General features: G+C 45.2%; 2 protein-coding genes across 2 annotated transcripts in view; both read right to left on the reverse strand.

Moving 5' to 3' along the window:
* Window positions 1-8,527, reverse strand: part of RAMP1 (receptor activity modifying protein 1) — a 28,044-nt gene extending 19,517 nt beyond the window's left edge. Inside the window, exon 1 of the mRNA XM_042784399.1 lies at window positions 8,049-8,527. Within this exon, the coding sequence (XP_042640333.1) occupies window positions 8,049-8,088 (40 nt within the window). The 5' untranslated portion in view covers window positions 8,089-8,527. The remainder of the gene's footprint in view (window positions 1-8,048) is intronic.
* A 669-nt stretch (window positions 8,528-9,196) lies between these two features.
* Window positions 9,197-24,108, reverse strand: RBM44 (RNA binding motif protein 44). Its single transcript, XM_033010717.2, has 15 exons — window positions 24,058-24,108; window positions 20,383-21,985; window positions 20,203-20,261; window positions 18,866-19,042; window positions 17,987-18,161; window positions 17,881-17,906; window positions 16,851-16,923; window positions 16,438-16,540; window positions 15,968-16,099; window positions 15,221-15,294; window positions 15,048-15,121; window positions 14,283-14,679; window positions 13,378-13,523; window positions 13,109-13,256; window positions 9,197-10,370 (listed from the first exon to the last, which is right to left on the reverse strand). Exons 2-14 carry the CDS (start codon window positions 21,916-21,918, stop codon window positions 13,109-13,111), a joined length of 3,120 nt encoding a protein of 1,039 aa, XP_032866608.2. The 5' UTR covers window positions 21,919-21,985; window positions 24,058-24,108; the 3' UTR covers window positions 9,197-10,370.
* Window positions 24,109-24,431: the final 323 nt, after the last annotated feature.

A 24,431-nucleotide genomic window follows, 5' to 3' on the forward strand; every position in this document is an offset into this window, starting at 1 on the left:
GCATCTCTCCCTCTGGGCTTGCTGACAAAACAGCCTCCCCCAGCCCCGAGTAAATATTTGAGGGCTAATTCCATTAAATCCCAGCGAAACGAGACCGCTGTGGCGAGAGGTGCCACGGTGGAAGTGCCGTGCCAGGGGCCCGAGCTGCGGCGAGGGTCGGTGTAAAACCTTTCTGGCTTGGGAGACAGCGGATCCCCAAATGCAGAACTGGGAAAAAATCAGTCCCTGCTCAGGCGGGCTGGGGACGGTCCCTTGTTTAGGGATGCGGCCACACGGGAAGCTCGGCCAGCAGATGCCCTCCAAGAGGCTTCTGCATCTTTGGGAGCGAAGCACAAGATGCGGCGGGTCGGAAGAGCACGCCGCAGTCCCGTCAGCGCCTCCCCCCCGCTGCTTCCAGAGGAGCAGCCCCAGAAATCCCATGCTCCCAGAGACAAGGTCCCTCGCACCTGGGGCGGGAGCTCTGCAGGAAGGAAAATAATTTACGAGGCCAAAATGAAAACCGCTACGGCCTTCGGGCTGCCCAGGAGGGATTTCAACCAGCCCACCTCCCGCCCGGCATCCATGTCTTACCGCCCCCCCTGCCACCCTGTCCAGGCTCCCCCCAGCTCACAGCCCCACCTGAGAGGGAATCCTGACAACCAATTAACAAAAATAGCATCGAATCTGCTGGCTGGAAGTGTCCTGCCTCATCAGTTTGATAAGGTACTTGCTTAAAAAGAAAAAAAAAAAAAAAAAAGTGCCCCCAAACAGGTATTGCTTTCAGGCAGCCGGCTCCTACTTCAAAAAATAATTCACTGGCGGTTATTTTTAGGCAGTTTATTTTGTGACCTCTTGTAATGCTTGGGATAACGATGAAATGATAGCAAAAACTCAAACACCCCCATCCTAGCAAAAAACCTAAATGATTACAAATCATCAGATTATCAGCTCGATGAATAAATCACCCTGTTCTTTTGCAGGCACAACGGGATGCCAAAATTAAAACCTCTGATATCTTTTTGGGCTTCGTGATTATGTTCAGCAGTACGCAAAGTATCTTCTTAGTGCTGGCTGGGGAAAAAAGCTATCTATTTATTTTGCTTTGTGTAGTAAAATGAAGGGGTATAACCATTCTAGGAGCAGGGTCCCACTGGATGAAATCCCCCTTTTCTGCACCGAGCGGATAAATCGGAATAAAGGCATTTAGGTTCTGTGTGGAAAGGACAACTCCAGTTCTCCTCAATACGAAGGTGATTAGTTTTCTGATGATTTGAGAGATTTAAGAAACGTGGAGGTGCTTTGGGATGGTGTAAGGCTTCCAAATCACTAAATTACTGCAAGATACAGCAACTCACAAAAGTATCACCCAAAACAGCTTCCCCAGCCCCTCCGGCTGGATCCTTGCCCTGCTCAGGAGACGCTCAGGCAGCAGAGATAGCCCTGCACTACATTATTCCTCTTCCAAGTTCAACATTTTACAGAGCATTTGCAACGCAACAGCCGACCCCGCCCCAAACGAGGGATAATTTAACAACGTTCTGATGTGGGTTTCCATGTAACGGCTCTTTTAAGATGCAGAATACTAGATTAAAATTAAAATGCAAAATAAATGCTGGTACTTTGCAACGTACGGCCCACTGCAGGACAGCTGCGGTTAGCTGGGTCACAAGGGATTAACTTTTTGCTATTCTAGTATTGCTGTTAAATAATATTAATTGCTAAATACACTGCAATAAGCTGTTCAAAGACCCAGGATCCTCTGCCAGTTTTTCTCCTCACCTCAGTTTCCCAGATGTATCGGCACGAGTTATGGTATGTCCCTGTTACCCATTAGCAGCTGCCAAGGAACGGGACTTACCCGACACGTTCCTAGACTTGATTCTGCGTAGGTCAGAATGACAAATACTTTTCTTCCCCCCAACCCCAATTAATTTAGTAAGTAAAATAAAATCAAAACCAGCTGATAAGGGCGGAAGGAGAAGGGGAATCAAACCCCAGGCATGCTGAAAACCAACCGCTGGCTGACTGCAAATCAGGAGAGGGGGGAAAAATCTGCCCTGAGCAGTTAGTTATAAAGTTAATCACATCCTGGAGATTCGGGATGGTACAGCCCCGACTTCGTTGGCTTCACCTACTGCCATCTCAAATTGGGTCTGACCATTGCCACCACCAAACACCAGCTCGCTGACCCGGACGGGCTGAATCGGGGACCCCCGTTTAATTCTGCTCACCCAGCCCTTGCAAACAGCGGCAGCTCCCAGGGGCTGGAGGGATGCCACCCCCGGGAACCAGCCGCCTCTCTCCTGCCTACCAGGGGAGGACGGTGGTTTCCAGCATCGTCATCCCGACACCTTAACCTGGCCTTACACCTGTGCTCGAGAGTAATTTTTAAAACCTCTACAAAGCATGGGATGCCAAAAGAGGCCGGGTCTTGGCTGGGCCGATCTTGTTGCAGAAAGCCAGGGAGAAACGAGCGGCCACCACGCTCCAGATCTCAAGAACGTGCTAAAGGCAAACGCGCCCTTCTCCTCCTGCCCCCAGACTGTTTTTCCCTTCAGCTATTTCAGTTGATTGAGGCTATAATAAGTACAGGGAAACTAACACCAAGGTTAAAAGTTCCCGGCATCAGTTTGGAGACAACACGCTTTGATCCTGTTGGATCAGGTTCCAACGGGTTTGGGTGTGTTAAATGCGGATACGTGGGACTATGAACCATTTTATTGAACTACCTCTGAGATTAAAAAAAAAAAAAAATCAGTTCCCAGGCAAATGCTATTCACTCAAGCAGATTGCCTATAAAGAAGCACGTAATAAATAAATATAAAAATTCATTAGGAAGAAAACCAAAATAAATAGCCACGCTGTCTCGGTGCATTCATCGCAGGTTGCAAGGAACAGCAGCTTGACTAAATACTTTCAATATAGAGTTTCCAGACTAAAATCTGTTGCTGAGCCACGTGAGCAGCCCAGGACCGATTCATTTTCCTTTCTAACAGAGGTTTCTCAATGCCGTTTTCTTTCCTTCCAGCGGAATAAGGCGCAGAGATGGCACTTCTCGGCAACTCGCCCATGCAGAGGGCTGCTGTTTTCCCAACAAACGTTACCTGGAGGATACGGGGAAGTCGGGGGGGATCCTGCCCCTGGCTGAAATCCAGCGCTGCCGGAAGTTTTCACCCAAGCTGCTGCCCGTTTCCCGGCGCAGAGCCCCGCCGGGATGCCTTCCCGAGGTGTCAGGCTGTGGTTTTAAATCCTCAAAAGCTCAAGCTGTAGAAGCGCAGCGAGAAGGGACTGAAGCCATTCAGCAGGTTCATTCTGGGATGTGCTGATTAAAAGCAGCGAGCTCGCAGGCAGCATCTGCAGAGCCACGGTGCCCCGGGCTCGGGATTCCCCGGTGCCCACCCACCCAGCGCGGGAATTTGCCCAACAAACCCTAGCAGGGATTTTCTTTCGGAAGAGAAGAAGGTATTCAGCCATCTGACCAAGTCGAAACATGCCGCATATCCCTCACAAGCAGTTTTTAATGCTCCTTGCCCTCAAACCCAGTGCTACCCCAGGGTGTTTTCAGTCCTCACTCAGTGCAGGGTCTGTGCCGGTAAGGGCTCTGACCACGACCATCACTCTGGGGCCAAAACCTCTACCAAACGTGCCTGCTAATACCGACGGAGCCCGACTTTACAGCTACTTAGGGAGGCAGAAAGAACTTGCTAGCACAGAGCAGTAACTCCAGATTTCCACCTGCAGGTTTCCAAGACCTCCTTCAACTCTGTCATGACCTGATTTCCAGCCCTTTGAAAACACGAAGGACGCCAACCCCTTTTTTAGTGATTAGGAGGTCTCTGATTTCATTCCAGGTCATGGCATTTATATTTTCATTGCCCACAACCTCGAGGGTCACCACAAATACGACAGCGCTTAACGGCTGTTTAATTCAACAGCATTTCCGAGTTAATAAATGCAATTCAATTTCCCAAAGCCACGAGGCTCCTGACCGGATAACACAGCCGGCATCCAGCCCACCAAACCCGTACACCACCGGTTTCTATAGAAATAGAGCTGGCACGTATGGGAGCAGTACATGAAATTACATGGTGGAAGGAATTTCTCTTTCACTACTCACATGCTTTTCTTTTAAAGTATAGGAAGCCTCAAGTCCTCTCCATCTCAGAGATGCTCTGAAGGGGAGGAGGAGCATTTTGCTTTATTGTCAGGGATTTATATGACACGCTCTAAATATTTTTTTCCCAGAGACACGGTAGCCTTCTTGCTTCTTTAAAGCAAGACTTGAATATTTTTCTAAAAGAGGTGCTCAAGCTCAAATCACACGCAGGCATTACCGAGTGTGCTTTGGGGTGAGGGAAGGCACAAATGACCCTAACGCACCGCAACATTTTGTGGTAGCAGTGCAGCTGCCTGTCTCGCAAAGCTGCTCCTGATGACAGGCAGTGGTTTCCCTTTCTTGTTACTTTTAGTGTTAACCTTTCCTTATTACTATTATTTTTGAGTCCAGGAAATTCAAGTGATGAGCTGACTACAGCCTGCAAAGCACGGATTGATGATATTGAGGTGTAAGGTACAATGGTTCGAGGATGGCACCCAGGCACGTACAGAAAACCCACAGCATCGCCTCTCACTGCTGCCTCCTTCCCCGGAGGCATCTTGGACCAAAGTCCAGGGATCAAAGTTGTGATGTTTACACGTAAAGTCAAGACAATTTAAACCACTCCGAAGCACTGCAAAGGTTTTAAGTTGATACCTTTTCTCCCGACCCCTGGGATCCCAACAGCTGAACAGAGGACACAAAAGCACTTGTAATTTTGTATTTTCCAGGAGAGATCGCAAATAGTGCCAATAACTGTTTGGGTTTTTAAGAAAGCATCACTTTCTGTAGAATGCGCAGACACAGTGCTGTGCAGCATAGTCAGAAGACGCAAGGGCACCAATAGGATATGAACGTTTTCCTGGCCTGATTTGCAATTCCCTCTTTATCGCTTTCAACAACACAGCTATCCGACCCTGAAAGAAACGACAGCAGCACCGCACCGCGCTGCCTGCCAGCGGGAACGGGCGCCAGGAGCGCCGGCGAGCCCGGGGGATGGCCGGGGGGACGGCCACCCGCCAGCACGGGCACGAGAGGCAGCCAGCACCCCCGGGCACACGGCGCGATGCTCCCGGCACAGCCGGCGGTGCCGACACCCCCCCCCCCCCCCCCCCGTCTCTCCGCAAACCCATCCCGGGGTTTCGCAGAAAGAACAGGGGTTTCCTGGTAACTCTCAGCTGCGCGACCTTGAGCTGCCTTCCAGGCTCATTCAACCATGGTCACCAGCAGTAACGAGTCTCCTTGTGAATTCCAGCCCACGGGTAACCCCTTAAACACTGAAATAAAGCTGCAAGAGCAGAGCGCGGGGCTGATCGTCACCGCTCCCGGTATGCGTGAGCAAGAGCCTGGCTCACTCCCTCCTCTCTGAGCAGCCTCTGCAGAGAACTGCAGCCAAAACCCAGAAAAAGCCTGATTTTACCTCGGTTACCTTGGGATACATATGGATCTCAGGCCTGCTGAAGGAGACCAGGGTTATTTTTAGGCAGTTGCCACCCTGATCATCACTGCTTTTTAAGGACTCTGCAGCCAGTTGCAAAGTTACTTAAAAGCTTGAGCTTTACGAGAAGGGCTTGAGCCCAACAGAGCTTTTTCTGCACGGGAGGAAAGCCCGGCTGACCCCACCGGGGTGTGAGCCCCGGCTGCAGCACAGCCGGGGGGTTAGGGTGGCAGGGAGGGGGGCTGTGTCCTCCTCTCGTGGCCCGGACCGCACGCAGACTCGGGAGGCAACAGCTCTGAGGTGCCAGGGACAAGCTCTGCCGTCGGGCAGCACGGCTCTCGCGGCTCCAGAAGTTGCTGCACTCTGACTTGATGCAGAAACGACCAACTCAAGGGAAGCACAACACAGGAGTATCAGCCCGTTGTTCCCCTTGTCTTATTCTGGATGCCATCCGGGTTATCTCAAGTGGCATCTGTTTCTTCTGAAACAGGGAGGCGGCCTCCCCAGCCCACTTCTCCATCCTGCTGTGGGCCGCAGCGGCAGCCGAACGCAGCGAGGAGGAGCCGGGGCAGGACCAGGCTTGGCCTGAAGGGCCCTCAGCTCGCAGTGAGCTGCCTACAGGGGCAGATGCATCTCCAGAAATACAAAACATAAGCCCGACCCTCGTCGTTCGGAAAGCTCTCGACAGTTTGCAAGGGAAGGTGCTTTAGCTCTCCCAGAGCGTGGCCCAAGGCAGCGGCAGGGCTCACGAGCCGGCAGTGAAAATGCCAACACACAGCCCGAAAACTTTCTCTGACACCTCAGCGCTCATGTTAGCAACATCCTGGCACATCCGTCAGCAGAGCTTTTTCCCCCTCCCTTTAATATTTCCCTTTTTCAAAAATTTTAACTTTGAAACATCTGCTCCCCCAAAAGCACCAGCAACCTCAAAATTCATGACTCCACGGCTTTCTCAGTTGCCACTCACAAACTGAGCGCAGCCCCGTCTGCCTGTGGGGCCGTAAAGCAGAAAGACACAAGCAGGTATTTTTGTTGCTGTTTTTTTCTTTTAAATAGTGCAGGACATGCTCCAAAAAATACTAAAATCGCATGAGGAGGGTGCAGCAAAAGACAAATGCATCCACCACTCGACACCACAATGAGCTGTCATCGGTTATCTGGCTTGCACAGAGGCAGACATCCTGCTGTGACCGAGCCTCCTGGGGATGGAAAAGAGCAGCCTGGAGTATCCCCAACTCCTGCTCTCTTCACTTTCGAAAGGTACAGTGCCCAAACCGAAAGAAGGAAGGGGCAGAAAAAGGGAAAAGGGCCTGGGAAAACAGAGCAGAGAGAAATCCTAACTGAGCAGCAGTTAGTGCTCACTGGCAGCAAAACCAGCCAGAGGTTTCTGCGCAGGACTGCTCCCTCCTCAGCCAGGGACGCGGAGCCTTACCCCGCCACTGAAGAGGGAGAATGTGCTTGGACTAACGGCACGGCCTTCTCCTCCCCTTGAATAACTAACTGCCAGCTAAAGCGTAGCAAACAGTTAATTATGTGTCAGAGATAAAACCATTACACGCAGCACGGCTCAATGCATTATTCACCAGGGTTCGGAGGATAAAACCTGCACAGGAGAAGGAAGGGGAGGAAGGAGAAATCCACAATTCCTCAAAGAGCACTTGGATTTCACGGAAGATCAGCGTTGGGATGAAGGTACGTGGTTTCCCTTTTAAGTAACCTTAAATGATCACACTTCTTGTAGCAAGTACCAATACATGATCCCTCTGAGCGTTCTGCTGTGGATGCACGGGTTGCAAGAGCAGCACAAGTCTCTACCTGTTGCATCTGAAATGCTGGGGACATCAAAGAAACGGGGGCACACTGTGCCCTGTGAAAATAATCAGGCAACGCAAGAATTTCCAACACGATTTCAAGTCAATCATCTGCTCAACTCAGAACATCCGACCTCAGCTTAGAAATGCTTGCTTGAACGAGCACCTCCGGCTATGTCCTCTCCCTGTGGCTCAGCAATACGAAAATACCCACTTCTAAAGCAGTCTCTTAGTAATTAATTTCTACTTTTGAAACAAATGGCAGAGGACATCTCCCAGCGCGAGCACACTTCAGTAAATCTCACCTGTCAAATAGGAAATCCCCCCCCAAACAGGCTGTGTCCCACAGCATCAGCATCTGACATATTTATGAGGCCAAATTAGATGTCCTACTATGTCCTAGCGCCCTGGAATGATTTCTCTTTTTAATTCCCCCCTGCTTTCTTTGTTGCCTGCAAAGCCCGGCTGGAGACTTGGCAGATTTTCAGAGCCACCAGTTGGGCGGAGGCCGGTGCCGCTTGCCCCCTGCAGCTCCCCCCAAGCCCCCGGCCCCGCCGCCGCTGCTCCCGGGGAAGCTGCACAAGCGCTTCCCGCCACCACCGGCCCGCTCCGGGGGTGTCCGGGGCAGCTTTTCCCTCTGTCGTGTCCCCCCCCCCCCCCTTTCACCTCCTCCTGCCCGACCCCGTCCCGCTGCCCGAGGAGGAGAAGCGGGGCGCGGACTTACCGAGCACGAAGCAGAGGAACCGCCGCGGCAGCAGGGCCATCGCCGCCGCCGGCCCGCGGGCAGGAGCGGGGCGGGATCCTCCCCCCGCACCCGGCGCGGCTCCGCTCCGCGCCCCGGGGCCGGGGGGGCTCCGCGCCGGAGGCTCTTACGCGCAGGGCGGAGGAGGAGGAGATGGAGGGGGGTGCCCAGCGCCCCGGTGTCCGCCTGCCCGGCCCCGGGGGGGGGGGGGGGGGCGGGTTTCTCGCCCACCGGCGGTTTGTGCCCGCGGAGGAGGCAGGGCCGGAGCAGGGCACGCCCGGCGGGGCGGGCAGCGCTCCCTCCCTCCGCTCCCGGTGCGAAGGGGCAGGTGGGCGCCCGGGGACGCGGGAAAGGGAACTGGAACACAAGGAAAGCACCGAGAAACCCCTTTTTCTCACTCGCTTTCTTTAGCCCTCCTTCCCTCTCCACCTCTCGCTAGCCTGAGGCTCCAACCCGTACCTCCCCTTTCTTTTTACAGCGTTCAATGTAGAGAATGTAATGCTATTTTAGGAGGCACATAAATGTTTTGTGTTTTGGTTTTTTACTGAGTGAAAAATCATTAGTACGGCTCCACCTACAGCTGGTAACTGAATTTGTGCCTTGCCAGGACACGAGTGTGCCTGCTCGGGCTCTCCAGGAGCACATCTGGGATTAGGATATGCCATTAGGAGCCTATCATCCCAGTGAGCAGGGAGGTCATCACCCCACACCGCGGTTCTCTCACAGTTTAAGTGAGCTCTCCCTTTCAAAAGGAGAAGAGCAAGAAACAAGAAAACTTGAAAGAACACCACAGTATGCTAACTATTTCTGCTTTCCCAACAGAAACAAAAGAGCTTGAGTGCCAGAAAGCCAGTTCTATCGGCAACTATTAATAACACCCGCCTAGTTACAGAATCAAGTCTGGGGAACACAAAGGGCAGCATCTGCTATTTAATAATGTGGCAGAGCAAAGCCTGGGGCTGCTTTCGTCTTGATACGAACTGGGAAGAAACCAAAAGTTGAGGCCTCACCTGCAGCTTCGGGACCAACTTCACGGTCCTGGCCGGGGCTGCGGCAGCGTCACCTACAGGGGCCCCGCCGAGAGGACTGGGAGCGGATGAGATCTGAAAACAGCACGACACCCCCACAACTTTCTGAAGAAGGAACTGAACCTTTATTCACATTCACAGTAAGGCTGCTATTCTCAGCAGCAAATGCAGCTGGGATCTGGAACAAAGTACAACAAAGAGACAGAGAGGGACAACAGCAAGGTACTGTCTTGTGCAATATCACAGCGTGACCCTGTCCGTGTCAATCAAGGATAATTCTCCTCACCCCCTGGCCACACACGTACACCTAAGCTGCCTTTCCTTCATTTGCCAGAAGAGGATTTAAAATCTAGACCTCTTCTGTACAGTCATGACACCTGCAAACATGAAAGACTGGATACTCCCAGACTTCCTCCTCCCCCCTCTATCAACCCAAAATAAAAATCCCAGGGAGTGCGTGCTGCCCACTATACCGGGCCACGAGATACAAAAAAAATGGATTTAGAAGCCCATCCTCTGCTTGCAGCAACAGAAGTGGAATATGAGACAAGAAAATACCATGTTCTGGGGAAAAAAAAAAAAAAAAAAAAAATCCAGGCTTCATCCTGAAGGAACCGTGGTGGCCATCTCACCGCTCTGCAGCCTGCAACACGCTTCTGAGTCAAAATGGACACGAGAGGACTCTGCTGCAGCACAGGATTGTGTAACTGTGTCCACCGGCGCTGCCAGCTCTCAGCCTGGCTTTCTAAAATGAAGCCCTCGCTGCCTCCCCCGCGCCTCCCTGGGATTCAAAGGATACATGGAATTTCTACAGACTATTCAGACTCAGATTATCTGGAAAGCGCAAGCGTGTTGGCTATTTATTAACGTCTTAGCAGCCACCACCATGCCTAAAATTAAGGGGCACGCAAGAACTGGGGGCTGTGTAGTGCAGCCTAGAAAAGCCCTGCCGGTATTAGAGAAATCTTGCTTTGCTGAAGTGTGATCTTTCTACCTTAGAGAAACCTGCTGAAACGCTCGAACCAACTACAGGGAACAACAAAACTGTGAAGAATCATTTAGTATCTGTAGAAACAGAACACCTCAAACTGACCTTCAGGTTATATTCTCTTGGATACGACTGCGTGTGACACAGTGATGTTACCTGAGTTTTCATTAAGAACTGCTGAAATAAGTCAAACAAGAAATACAGTATGATCCCAGGACAAGCTGGAGTATAGAATTTGCAAAAATCTTCCAGAGGGAGATGATTGATTCTTCATTATCAGAAAGCCGTCTACTTAAAAAGAAAGAAAGAAACAAACAAACAAAAGCAGCAGGTAAATTTTGCATGTACACACTCACACTGAAATAAACCGATCATCAGCATTTTAGTACCCCAGAAAACCAGTGGAAGCTGTTAAAATTTGGCTGTGCGCTGCAGAAGTAAGTACAGAGCAGCGTGAGGTTTCCCAGCCTCAAGAACCAAATGGAAGAAACTGCTACAATAAAATATATAATCTTTGAGCAACAAATCATATCTGGTGCTCTTTCTTTTTTTAAATTCAATTAATTCAAAGTTATCAAATCATCATTTAGGAGCACATCTATCCTGTGCATTTATTTCTGTTTCGCAAAGCACTGTTTCAGTTATGCTTTGGTAAGACCCCTCTCCATTGGTCTGTTTTAAAATAAATACTACGCAGATTATTAATTTCACAGAAGGCTTCCAAGCATGAATACTTGATACTGATAAATTTAAGGAAATAGCCGGTTTTAATGAATAACTGAATAACTTTTATAGCATTATGATTCCTGTTAACTGCTGCTTACCGTTAGGTTTAGAAAACAGAAAAAGGTTAAGTGTGCTGTTCAGGTAAATCTGACAACCGCTCACCAATGAGAGTAAAAGGCCTTTCCAGGCCAAAACCTAACTTCCCATTTCTAATGAAGTTACTCCTTCAAAATCAACAAATATAAAAGATCTATAAACATTCAGGTGTCCAACTCTGGGCTAGGTCAGCCAAAGAAAAAAAGCATGATTATCTAGTGCTTTGCTTTAAAGCTGAATTTGAGTTGTTATTCATTAAATACTATCTAATACTGCTTGACATGAAAGTATTATCTGTACAACTCTGGACATTTCATCATGTCAGTTCATTGCAAGAACATAAGGCTCTGAGGTGGTACTTCTCAGTGGACAACTGCCCTTCAGGAAAGTCTGAAGCTATACACATACCAGAATTAGTACAGATGAGCTTTAAACAGAATCAACCTTTCCTTAAACATATTACATACTTGTTTCTTACTACGGAAAAATGAGAATTCTTTTTTCCCCAGTATGTACTAATGACTTGTCTATTTCACAGCTCCCTCGTGATGAAAGTAAAAATGGTTATAGGTCACCATTGCTTTAGCAAACCAACAGGGGAAAAAAATAGTATCACAGGAAAAATTATGGCTGTAAAGACCATACACCACTTAAAAAATAAAAAAATCACTTGACGAGGAAAGCACAACAGATTTGAGGCTGTTAAAACCTTACTAATTGAAAATACTGTCATGAGTAAGATTATTTTTTTTTTCTGAGTTTATGTCCATATCCTCAGTCTTGCAGAAGTTAGTCAGATTAATATGAAGACTTTCCTTTTTTACATTTGATTTTGGTTCACAGAGATCTGTAAAAGCTCACAGGGTGGTCAAATGCCAAACTAACGGACTTATGTTACACTAATCCTTTCAGCAGGAACTCAGCCAGACATGCGTGTTGGTTGAGATTCTTTCACGCTCTTCACCAGTACAGGAGGTATAATCTTAGGCTGTATGTAAAACCCTATCCTATGTCTCTGTGTATTTAACACAATCGAGGACTTTTCTAGTCACTGAGAGTGCTTCCCAGAACAAGGACTGAGATGAAGGACCTATAAGCATCTATCCGTACATTTAATGCATCTACGGAAACTTTTGTAGCTCAGGCTTCGGCTTCATCTTACTGGGCAGAATCACTCCTATTACAGTTTTAGTAGGCAATGCACAGCAGTTCCTTTCGAGTTAAGGCTGTGTTATGGTTTACTCGTGCACTACAGTAACACATGCATAGGCATCTGAGCAGGAGAATTTAGCCTGATAATCAGCATTTAATGGGTGGGAAAGATAATTGGGTACGTAAAACTCTAGGCATAAATACCACTCCTCTTGAGGAGGTGGTATCAATTAAAACCAAACTGATGCTTTGACATCCCTGAAACAGGAGCTCTGAGACCAAACTCAGAGCATTAAGAATTTGGGGAAGAAACACTACAGAAGAATGAGCATTATACAGACTGTGTTTGTGGGCAAAAGTGAAGCTGGAGCATTGCTAAAAACACATGGGACAGCGTGGGAAACTCAGTAGGGGCACTGCTAGCAGCCCGAGAGCAAGCAGAGTACCAAGCTTAGCAGGAGAGTGAAACAAGTGCCAACTGAAGGATGTCTCCTCCTGGAGAATATACACACACATCCCTGGAATTCTGGGCTATGGTTTTAGCACGTGCAGCTTCCTGCAGCATCCAGTGCTGGGTCATCATGCAAGATGCCCTTTAACATGAAAAAACTAACAGCTATGCAATGTTACTTTGTTAGATTTCTTGTCCAGAACCAAATCTCATACACTGGACAGAAATCATCAGTATTTAAACCAAAGTTGAGCCTATGCTGGGATTTCTTTATGAAATGCTGCACAAGGACTGGCCATTAGGTGTCACCTTTGTCCAGACTATGTAAGGCAACATTCACTAAGTTGATCAATAACCAGTTTGCATAATAAAACCCCCAGTATACCAAGTTTTATAGAGTGCACAGAGCTAGCGAGCTAACCTGTTTACAGATGTTCTGTAAACCAGCTAACAACCCTCAGAAACCATCCTTTCAGTGGATTCATGCAGGAACTTCATGCAGAGCTTTATACGAAGTTACTTACTAACTTAGTCCCGCTATACAGCGACACAAATGCAAGTGTTTTTATTTCCATATATTTCCGTGGGCTAGAATACTCACTTATTTACGTTGCTTTTCCCACCCACAACTGGGGGTCGATTTCCTTAGAATGAAAGAAGTCCTTTCCACAATAGAATTGATGGACAAGCCACTTAGGAAACCTTTGTTGTTTCTCCTCACCTCCAGCAGAGCATCCACAATTTTGTCTCTACATGAATAAAAGAAATAACTGTTTACATCACATTTTGTGCAACACATTTAGCACTTGGTTACCATGGATATTGGATCCATTACAAATCAGGGCAGAAATGAAATCCAAATACTCTCACCTGCTAGCCTCTGGATGAATTTCTTGAAGTTTCTTCATTAATTTGGTAAAACTGTTCAAGTTCAACGTATTAGGAGAAATAAAGGCATCATATGAATTAGTGGAGAAAGGTGCACATGTTTTCTGCAGGAAATTTTCTCCAGTATCCTAGAATTGCATCAAAATAAGCAAAAAGTTAATGGATTAAGTATTGTACAAGTAATATAACATATCTTTACTACTAATAATTACTCCTGTTATGGAAAAAGAAAAAAATGACAGATACAGATTCAGATCAGTAAGTTATTCTAATGCAACCAGTCACATTAGCCAATCTGTATATCAGAAATAAAACTACTATATGCATTTACGTGTAACTGACAGTCCTGCTCCTTTAAATTAGATCTGATTTGTATTTCCCAGAGCACTAGCATGTTTAAAGTGAAATCCCCAAAGGTAGCATATCTATATAGTTTATGAAAGCAACACCACTAACTTTGCCTTATCCTCCAAGGACAAACCTGAGTGCATACAAAATATTGTATTTATACACAGATGTTTCTTAAGACTTATATTAAAAAACCCAAGAGTTTCCCCTCCAAGTATCCCCAAAATCTTTCCTGTATAAAAGCACAAGACATCCACATAAAAAAAAAAGTGTTACAAGTGGAAATCCAAAGGAGAAGAAAAGCAAGATGAAAAATATAGTGCAAATAGCTAGGTTCCCAGCTGGTTTAGGATTAAGAAGAAAAGACAGGGTATTACGGTTTGATGCAGGGGCAAATGAATGGTGCTCTCACTCTTCTGCAGCATGCCAGAAATTCGTTACTGACACATAACATATATTTAAATATAACATGTTACGGAACAAGAAGTTTTAAAGCTCTTAATCTATCATATAAAGGAGCCTTAGTAATAATTATTTACCTTTTGATTAACCTGAAGCAAGAAATGTACAGAATCTTCAGTAGATGATTTCAGACCAGGGCACTTTGTTTCTGAAGGTACTTGTGTAGAGCAAGAAACTTTTGAAGAAGTTACAGGAAGGAGATGTGTTTTCCCAGCAGCAGCGGTGGCATCAGGTGCTTTCACAGAATTGGAGGCTGAAGTGGGTGGTTTATCTTGATCGTTTCTTTGACTGTTATCAACAGGTTGGATTTCATGCCAAAGCTTATTTGTAAGTATTTGGGAAACTAAAGATGTGTTCTCTGATGGATTATTTAGAAGTTCAACACTTATTGGTTTTCCTTTTATTTTTTTCTGGTTCATCTCCTCCACAGCTAACTTTGCTTTATTGATGCTTTTAAAGCAGAGAAATGCATACCTAAGACACAAAATTAACAAAAACAACAACAACAACAACAACAAAAAACAAACAAACAAAAAAAACACACAAAACCAGAAAGTAAGTACATCATATTGAATTACTATCGACAAGAACATATGATGGTTCTCATCTTTTGAATATTAACTGTATCTCCAGTTAAACTCAACAGAAAATTTCTGACTCCTTAACTTCTCATAAGATGAGAAGCTGTTTGGAATTACAAGTTTTTGTCAAGTTATCTGTATCTACACTAATTATTGAAACAAAATGAAAATAAATTAACGAACAACTCCCTCCTCTCTCCCATGATCCTCTTACTTTGACAACAAAAAAATCTGAAATAAGTAAAACTTGTATTAATATACCTGTAGTTACCAGAATCCACACAGATAAGAGTGTCAGAAATCTGATACTTCTGGAAATGTGATCTTAAATCACCCTACAAAATAGAAGCATATTTTGGTTGCAAACATATAGTCAGAAAGAATTCAGAAAAGGCAAAACAGGACTACTACTAAGGAAATAAGAACATGCATACCTCTGACACTGAGGAACTTAGGCCACCAACACGAATAAAAGAATACTCATTCCCACTCTCCATTACCTTCACTGCTAGTAATAAACACAGGAAAGCAAAGTGTTACTAACTGCTCTTGTTTCGGTTCAAGCTAACATCTTCTCTGCAGATTTTGGGAAACTTAGATAGAAGACCTTTAACAAAACCCTACAAGAATGAAGGAGTATCTTCTAACAGAAAATGAGTGTCCTGAGAAGCAGAACAGTTCAGTTTGTGGAATCTCTTTTCCCTCTGTGTTTCCTGAGCTTTGAAGAGGCAGAAGAGGTACAACAGAGGGAACACTGGTCTGAACTAACGGGTACCAGTGCTAAAGCATGGGTAGCATACCGTGAGTCCCCATCGCAGAGCACAAGCTCTCTACTTTCAGTGTACTGGGACTTCTGACCATGCCCGTCACTGGGGCCCAAGTCTCCAAACACAGACCATTCCCAGCTAACTCCTAAGAAGCCGGTATGGGGAGGGAAGCAGGAAGAGGAGGAAGAGAAAACCGGAAAAGATTTCCAGCTACATGACTGGCTGGACATCTGCTAAATTGTCTTTAACCACTGTTCCTGTGCAAGGATTCATTGCAAGTCAATGAAAAAAATAAGTCTGAAAACACAGCTAACATTTTTTCCAAGTTTACTTATGCTTGTAGAAGGAACAGAATACTCAAATAATAAACAAACACCATTATTAAGTATGGCAGCTTAAAATATACAATCTCACCTCTTAAATCAACCACGTCTTGTTTTTCTTGTTGCTTTTTTGTTTCTTCAGCTATTACTGAAATATCTGCTACTGTAAAGTCCTCTTTAGCATCAAACCAATATTCATTCCCTTCTTCATTTTTCGCACAGCCTTGACAGTTGAAATAAATTTCAGTGTGTTAAAATTCAGACCGTGGTATGTCATACGACTGAACATAAAATTTCTGTGCTTAAGAGGATTCCAGCTACCTACATGTCTTGGTACTACATTAGAAAGAGGTGACACATAATAGTTTTCACTTCTGATTTAAGTGGCAAAATTTTTCTTCAAGGTGTAAAATATAATATAGAGCTGACATAATGTTAAGCATTACAACACGGAAAGAACAGTTGAGTATCCTTACATATGTTTGACACAGGGTTTGTTTTTTTTTCCAACAACTTAACTAACAAATAATGTGGTATTTGTACTAGAAGCAAACCACTTACCACGTTCCACGTGCCGATCTTTATGCTGCACTTCAAACGTCTTGGAGGAATTAGAGTCACTGGGCTGGCTGCCATCAGTTAAACATACAGTCTGTGGATTGTCCTACAAACATGTTTCAGTTATGTCACAGCACCTGCACTTGATCATATGCCATCTTTCTGAGCCTCATAATATTAAATGATTAAACAGGTAAATTTTAAAAAGTTAACCTACTGATCTTCTTCAAGAATCCCCAAGTTATTTGAGTTTGAAAGGACGATAAAACTTTTGGTGACATCAGTTGCATTTGCCATTACTGGCAGAGCAGCCCAGTTTGAACCCTGAAGACAGTGACAGCATTTGCATATACCTAAGAGAAGACTATGCTTCATAACTTAACGTCTAGGAACCTCGATAATGAAGAAGTCCTTACCATGCTGACAGAAATTTTCTTTTCTTGCAGTTTTGCTGCTACAAAGTTAGATTTTCTTGTGCCTGACACAGACCTAAAACAGACCCAAGAATTTCATACAAAATATAGCACAACCATGTAAAATTCTACAATGATACCAAGTAGTCTGAAATATTAATTTCGATATTTCCAAAAGTTCACAGTAAAATAAATAAAATGTGCTTAAGAAATATTGGCTTAGAATGAGAAACAATGTTTTTTGATACCTTTATTCTATAAAAGCACTGGTTGCAACCTGAAACATAAAGCTATGTTCTAGGTTTATGTTAGGCTGTATTTCCTTTATAGGAAAAACTCAGATGGCTCTGTGTGATGTTTTGATATACATCTTTACGACCTGAAATCCCCGTGCAATTTTTTATTAATTTTACTAATACGTAACAAGAAATTTGAAACAGATCTCTAGTTGTTTACCGGATGCAGTAAAAACTTACTGCCAAATTTGTTTTAATCTACACTTACATAAAGTAACTGCACATGGTTCTCAAACATGCAGTACCATATGTCTGCCTGAAATATAAAGTTATTTTTCTATCATTCTTCATGACTGAATGATAATCTTAGCAGAACATCTGATTATATGCCAACTATTGTCTTTGCTGGCAACAAAATCTTTTTGTTTTGGTGTTCCTTTGTGTGCTTTTTTGTGTTGTTTGTTTTTTTTTTTTCCCCAAGACAGGGAGGATTAAGATTGGAGACCAAGATTTTCGTAGTTAAAGTACGGAACCAGGAAAATTACCTATACATTGAAAACTTTTGCTATAAACATAGTAAAAATACAACTCCATAGTTTGCATAGTAGAACACCACAGAGTAAAAAATTTCCTTAGAATAAAATCAGTGTACCCAAAGTTCTACGCCAGTCTTTCAGCTAAACGGTTTCAGCAACAATACACATCCTGAAATAAAGACATTCTAAGTTTAACAACTTCTAAATTCACTTCTCATTTATTTTAAACTTTAATAAATACCACAAATGAGGAGTACTTACTTATAGTAAAGATCATCTCTGAACAACTGTCAAAAGAGAAAAGATTTGTCTTAATTTTCTGAAGAAAACAATCTGTATTAAAAACAAAAAACAATTAAGAAATTACCTTGCAGGGCACATAACACGAAGAGATTGGGAACAACTTCACCTCAACTGATAGCGGTGGAAGTGCACTTAAGGGTATGCCCGTTTTTATTTTCATTTTCATACCATTGTAATTCTTTTTTAGCTCTTCCAAAACCAACATGAGAGACGAACCCAATTCAGTATTTCCATTACATCTGTTAAAATACGTGTAAGAAAATAAGAACAACTTAAACAGTCATTTCACTTCCTTTACTGCTTCCAGAGTTGCCCAAACATTTCACAGTGTTTAAAGATTCCTCCCCAGGGCGCAGGACCACGCGCTCTCTCCTGACGCACAGCAGCTCTCTGGGGCCATGCTCTGTTTCGCAGCATTACAACCCCCTCTCCCAAACGTTCCCCTCAGCTGCGGGGCACACCCTATGGAAAGGAGGTTTTACAGCTATCCCTGGCACCCTAAAGCATTCAGAGGCAGGACTTCTTGGTTCAATTCCAGGTTCGTTACAGGGAGTGTGCTTTATCAGCTAGAGGCTCTACAAATCACTGCCCCCTTCCTGCTCCACCTCTTAACACTTCTGCACCTCCTGTCTCTTCTTTCTCACCTCCCAGCTCCCCCTCTATGCAATTCGCCTGCTCCTGAAGGGATTCTCTGTACTATTCCTCCTGTACAGAAAACCATTCCTGGAAACAAACTATATTTTGCTGGGTTTGTGAATGCTACAGAAAATTTTAGGATGAAAATAAGACTTGGTAGTTACGAGAACCTAAACTCTTTTGGATAAAAATGCTAACTATAAACACTATCACAAGCTATGGATAGAATACATCAGCAATATTTAGCAATTAATGCCTTTTAACCAAGTTATCCGTTTCATTTAAAAAAGGACATTAAAGTACATGCCTGCTAAAACATATGTTTTCCTCCAAAGCCAGTCTGTAAATCTTCAAGCAGTGCTGATAGCACATGTGATAATGAGTGTCTAGAATCTGCAATTCTGCTTCAATCGCTCTCTGCAGTATTTTTTGACAGTAGCTTGGTGCAGAATTCTTCACATCTTGTTTGTCAAGGTGTACCAGCCTTTAAAATAATAGTAATAAAATCTTGAAGCCCTTGAATCCATATTTTAAGTTCATTATATTTTACTTTGAAACAAGTAGCTTTCTAAAAGCTATTTCTGATACAATTCAAGGAAAAAAAAAAAAAAAAAAGAAAAATTAAATCAGTTCCTCCTATTTACTACACAGAAAAAATGCTGTCTCACAGTAGCTTTCACATTATAATCAGCGATAACTGAGAGGCGGGAACTGCATGAGCACCATAATAATTTCTACTCAAAAAGTGTGGTCCTAAGAACAAAAACTTAGCGACTGTTAACTGACAGACACACTTATTTTGTTTCCACAGTCAGAGAATAATTTAGGTTGGAAAGGATCTCTAGAGGTCTGCAGTACAAACCTCTGTTCAGTGCAGGGCTAACTTCAAAATTAGCTCAGGGTCTTAGCCAGTCTGGCTTTGTTGTTCCGTTTGGGGCTTTTTTGTTTGTTTTACATCTCCGAGAAAGGAGACAGCACCAATTCTACTCTCGCTGTAAGAAACTTTTTCTTACACACGCTTAGAATTCCCCCCCACTGTAACTGCTGGCTCTTGCCCTTTCAAAATGCACCTCTGCAAAGAATATGACTCCGCCTTCCCCGCAACCCACCACCAGATTACCAAGAACCATCTCCCCAGCCTTCCCTTCTCCCAGCCGGCTAAACCGCGTTCCCCCAGCTCTCCCCACATGCCAGGTGCTCCACCAGCTCCTCTCACCATCTCTGCTCCCCTCCAGTGGGCTTTCCCCACTCTGCCAATCTCTTTCACTATCCCACAGCTGGAGCAGATGCAACCTCACCATCACCAAGCTGAGAAGAATCAATACTTCCTTCCATCCACTCCTGATAACACAGCCCCCGCATGTGGTTTCCCTTCTTTGCCATACGGGAGCACTGCTGACTTATACTTGGCTTGTTCTTGGCCAGTCTGCAACTGCAGACACCAAGGCTGCTTCCGTCTTTGTTCAACTTCAGGTCTTCAGCTCATTCTTCTCACTTGTCCAGGGCCCTTCCGACCCCTCCCATGCAGGAAATGCTACTCAGCAGTCTTTTAACACCACCCGTTTTCCCAAGTCACAGACAATCTTGCAACCGTGAAAAAAATCCTATCCAACATCTAGAATTTCAAACCAATTCACGACCCACCTGTCAGTGTTTGTCTTTAAATCACTGCTACACAGCTCATTTTTTGATTCCCACTGTTCCTAAACAAAAAACATTTTTACAAGTTACAGATTAATGTTTGCATAGGCAAGTTCTGAGCATTAAAAAGTTCCAGATATCAAAATCGTTTGGTTATGGTTGGTTTTTTTTTTTTTAAATTACCTGAATTTGTGAACTTCTTTCAGCTGCTGCAGTATTGCCATGTGAGTGGTCATCCAGTGTGCTGGTAAGCGACGACCGAACCTCCTCTGTCCTACTGGCTCCACATGACCAGTCTGTATTGCAAGCAACATCTGCCCAAGTTTCACGATGCCATTCCACAGGTCGAGATTTGTTCATCATTGTTATCTCTGTATTAATAGCTCTGGATGAGAGACAAACCTGAGCACCGGTACTCCTGCTCGTTGTAAAGCAAGCTCTAAAATCAGAACTTGCATCAACAGCCTGGTTAACCGTGGAGACACTGGTAAGATTTTTCAAGTTTTCACAGCACTCCAAGTTCATAGAGCTGGTATTTCCATGGGAGGATTTATCTGCAACTTCCACCTTCAAAAAGGGATTCTTGCTAGTGAGAATTTCAGAGACTGAAAATTGGGCTTCAGCATCCTCTGCAGTGCAGTTGATGCAGCTGGCACCATGTGCGCACACACCGGATTCTTCACAACTGTAGAAATTTGAGTCCCCCGCACATCTGCAAAATTGTATGGCTACTGCAGGGGCCCTTTCCCCTAGTGACAGCAAAGGATCACCTTGCTTCGCTGAGATGCTGTGAGCATGTCTGTCATTTTTTTCAGACACTTCTTCACTTGTAGTGATTTGGAGTGGCAGCGTGCCATCAATCAGTGGTATGCCTTTCACCTCTCCATTTTCTAAACTGTCACATACAAGCAGACTTGGACAGACCTTTTCTTTACTCCCACAAGAATGACTTTCAAGTATACTTCCACAAACAACACTGTCATACTCTGTTTGCTCATCCTGATGATCACAAGTCATGCCACTGCAATCTGGCAGAGACAGAGAGTCCTGAAGCAGGTGGGGATGCTCTGGCACAGCAGCTTCTGGGCAGGCCTGGTCACCTACGCCATACTCGGGAGCAGGAGAACAATCTTCTGACACCTCAACAAGATTTTGTTCCTGTGTGACTCCACTCCCTGGCACTCCATGAACTGGATCTATCAGCTTTAAGGTTTCGATTCCTATAGTTTCCCTTTGCTCAGAAAACTCACCTGAGCTATTCGTGTCATCAAAGTCTTGCTCTTGAGCACTGAGATACTCCAGCTGTGAATCTTCACCTAAATCATTTTTTCTGCAATCATCACACTTGCCACAACTGAAGTGCATATTGTCACATGCCCTTCCCAACATATCGGCTTCTTTCTTGCTTTCACCTACCCGTGCACAGCAAATTCTCATTCTCTTTTTATTATACGTTTCAATATCTGCATCTAAAGATGAGCTTAAATAAGGTAAGCTTTCCTCTGACAACTTTAATTCTGAAACATTGACAGAACATGTCTGGCCAAAACCAGAGGGGTTAGCTCCTGCTGCAGTGTCTCCGATGAGTGTGCACTCAACTTCCTCAGAATAAGAAAAAAGATGGGAGGTCTGATTGAAGCATCTCCTTTTGCTTTTAACATCGCCGTTCTTTTCTAATTCCATGGTACAAACACTTAAGCCCTCCTCCTCAGAAGTCATCCACACAACTCACTTCCACTGCAACCTCTCAAAGTCATCAGCTTGTCTCTTCCTATCAGTTTCTCACCTTAATAAAAATTAAGATAAGTTTGAAATACTCCATGGTATACAAGAGGCCATTACTGTTTAAAAAAATACATTAAATTAACAGTTTTATTTTTACCTACTGCATGCTAGTATAAAGGCTAGGAATTACACAGTACATTCTCAAAGAAATCCTAAGAGGTCACGGCAGGCTGTTAAAAGAATTTGCCATTCTTGTGTGATTTCAATTGAGTAAAAGCATCTTCAGAGACCAATCAATCCTATTCTCTTACACTCCTGGGCAAAGCTTCCATCCTCTTATAGCTGAAGTCTTTCTTGGCTGAATCATCAGGATCCCTGTTGCTACACAGTAAGCTATTTACATCATATGCTAACTTCATGACACTACTCAGATGCACATACCGACTCTGAAAGTCAAGATGCTGATGGTCATGGGTTCAGTGACCACAGACTGACCTCACATTATTCCGGACTGTGCACTGGCCTGTAAGCACTCCCTGCCACAGAAAGCTCACAGCTTCTTGATCTAAGACCAGTATATTTACTATAGGGAACATCCTTCAGTCCAGGAGTTAAACAATTTTAAAAACTACTTAAACAAGTGAAGAGGTGAACTTAGAGCTCTGTGTCTTCGGAGAACCAAAGCCCCTTCTAGTGTTGGACAAGGGGGAAATGGAAGCACATTCCTTTTAATTCTGGGGAAACATGAAGGAATGGTTATCAAGCACAGAAACATAAGAAAGCCCGAGAATCTTTACAACCAAAAAGTGTAAGTCATAGAGGAAAACGGGAAGACAGTTTCTTGGATCGATGCATTTCTTTTAGCAACAGAAGAAGGCTGGACAACACACCAAACCAAAGCAATACACCTGCTCTGCATTTGTAACAAAACTAGTTTCATAGCAAACATGAACGAAAAGCAGAGAAAAAGCACATAGGGATGGAAGATGCTCTTTGTGAAGCTTGTTTCTTATAAATAGTTGTCAATTCTTCTCTGCCTTCCCCCGAAGCTTATAACAGAGGGAAACATACAAATGTTAGACGTATTTCTCAGTTAGGTATTCTTTATAAACTACTGAAATGAAACATAATCATTTTATATTACAGTCACCGGTCTGTAACCTGACTACAATCTTACATAAAACACAGCAAAATACAGTCCTGTCTGTACCTCTTCCCACTGCAAGTGCATGCAGACTGACCGACAGGCCCATGAACTCTGTTTCACACTCTCCTGAAGACACATGTCACTGGTTCCTCCTCCAGAGTAGGTTTCCAGTGTGGTGAAGCACAGCCCGTAAGGAACTGAATGAAGTACTGAAGCAAGACACGAGCTGCTGGTGGAGCATGTGGAGAGAGTGCAAACTCAGGCCCATTTCTTGGCCACTGCTCTGGGATTAACACCCACGTTATGGGAGCTCTGCCCATTCCAGATATAAACAGCGTGACCAAGGCCTCGTATCTGCACAGGAAGGTTTGCAGGATGGACCCCTATGAGGTAACTTCATGACAGCCCTTCCCCACAGGGAAAAATGGCTTGTATCTCAAATCTGCAATCCGCTGGTTCTCATCTGCTAAGGATCATCATTAAAATGGCATAATTTAAATTCACTTAATAAAACCTTACTACAACTTCATTATGCACTTCTGTGGCTGTTTTTGTCTCAAAACCATTAGCTTTCTTATTACCCTAACTTTACCTTCATCTCCTAACTTAAGTTTTGAGCAACTGTATCTGTGAAATTAAGTCTTGCTGCAACGCCACCAAAGCACATCTCGGCCATCTATATGTAAATCACAATGTATTATCACAGAAAAGTGACTCTTCCCCCTCACTTTTTCCTGAAGAAACAAGAATCAAATAGCTCTACCTACGCCCTAGATAAATCACAATAACCTCGCCGTCAGCACTAATGGCGCAGCTAGGCGCTTAGCAACAGCCAGGTCAGTTATAAATCACCATTTTGTACTGAAGCGCAGCTTCGACGCCGCGGCGCAGGGCGGGGAGGAAGGGGGGAGCCCTCAGAGCAGCCCGGCGTCCCCGCTCGCCCAAGGGGAAGCCCCAGGCAGGGAACCGCGGTTCACAGCGCTTACCCTGGCTCCGGGGAAAAGCCGGGCACCCTTCCTGCTGCCCGAACGAAGCCCCCCCACCCCCGTACCTCCCCCGTTCCCAACTTAGCGCTCCCGGTTACCCCACACCCCGGGCCCAGCCCACAACGGCCCCGCGGAGCACGCGCTCCAACGGCTACCGCCCCCCCGCCCGCGCCTCCAGCCCATTGGCTGCGGCGGGAAGCGTCCCGCAACTTGATTGGCCGGCGCGCCGCCTGCCCCCGCCCTCCCGCATGGAGGCCGCCCGCGGCCATGTCGCCTCAGGGGAGGGCGGGCGCTTCTCCTCCTCCTCCTCCTCTTCCTCCCTCAGGGCGGCCCGGGGTTCTCCCAGTGCCCCAGCCCCAGGGCTGGTGCTGTTA

This window comes from Tyto alba, unplaced genomic scaffold, assembly GCF_018691265.1.
Source record: "Tyto alba isolate M040663 unplaced genomic scaffold, T.alba_DEE_v4.0 Super-Scaffold_7, whole genome shotgun sequence".
Lineage (NCBI taxonomy): Eukaryota > Metazoa > Chordata > Aves > Strigiformes > Tytonidae > Tyto > Tyto alba.

Excerpts from the sequence above, each read along its gene's own strand:
- RBM44 (XM_033010717.2), bottom strand. The coding sequence starts at position 21,918 with ATGACTTCTGAGGAGGAGGGCTTAAGTGTTTGTACCATGGAATTAGAA. Across the intron at positions 16,100-16,437 it reads AGATCGGCACGTGGAACGTG|GCTGTGCGAAAAATGAAGAA; the intron begins GTAAGTGGTTTG and ends TCAACTGTCAAG. Across the intron at positions 14,680-15,047 it reads GTGGATTCTGGTAACTACAG|GTATGCATTTCTCTGCTTTA; the intron begins GTATATTAATAC and ends TTTGTGTCTTAG.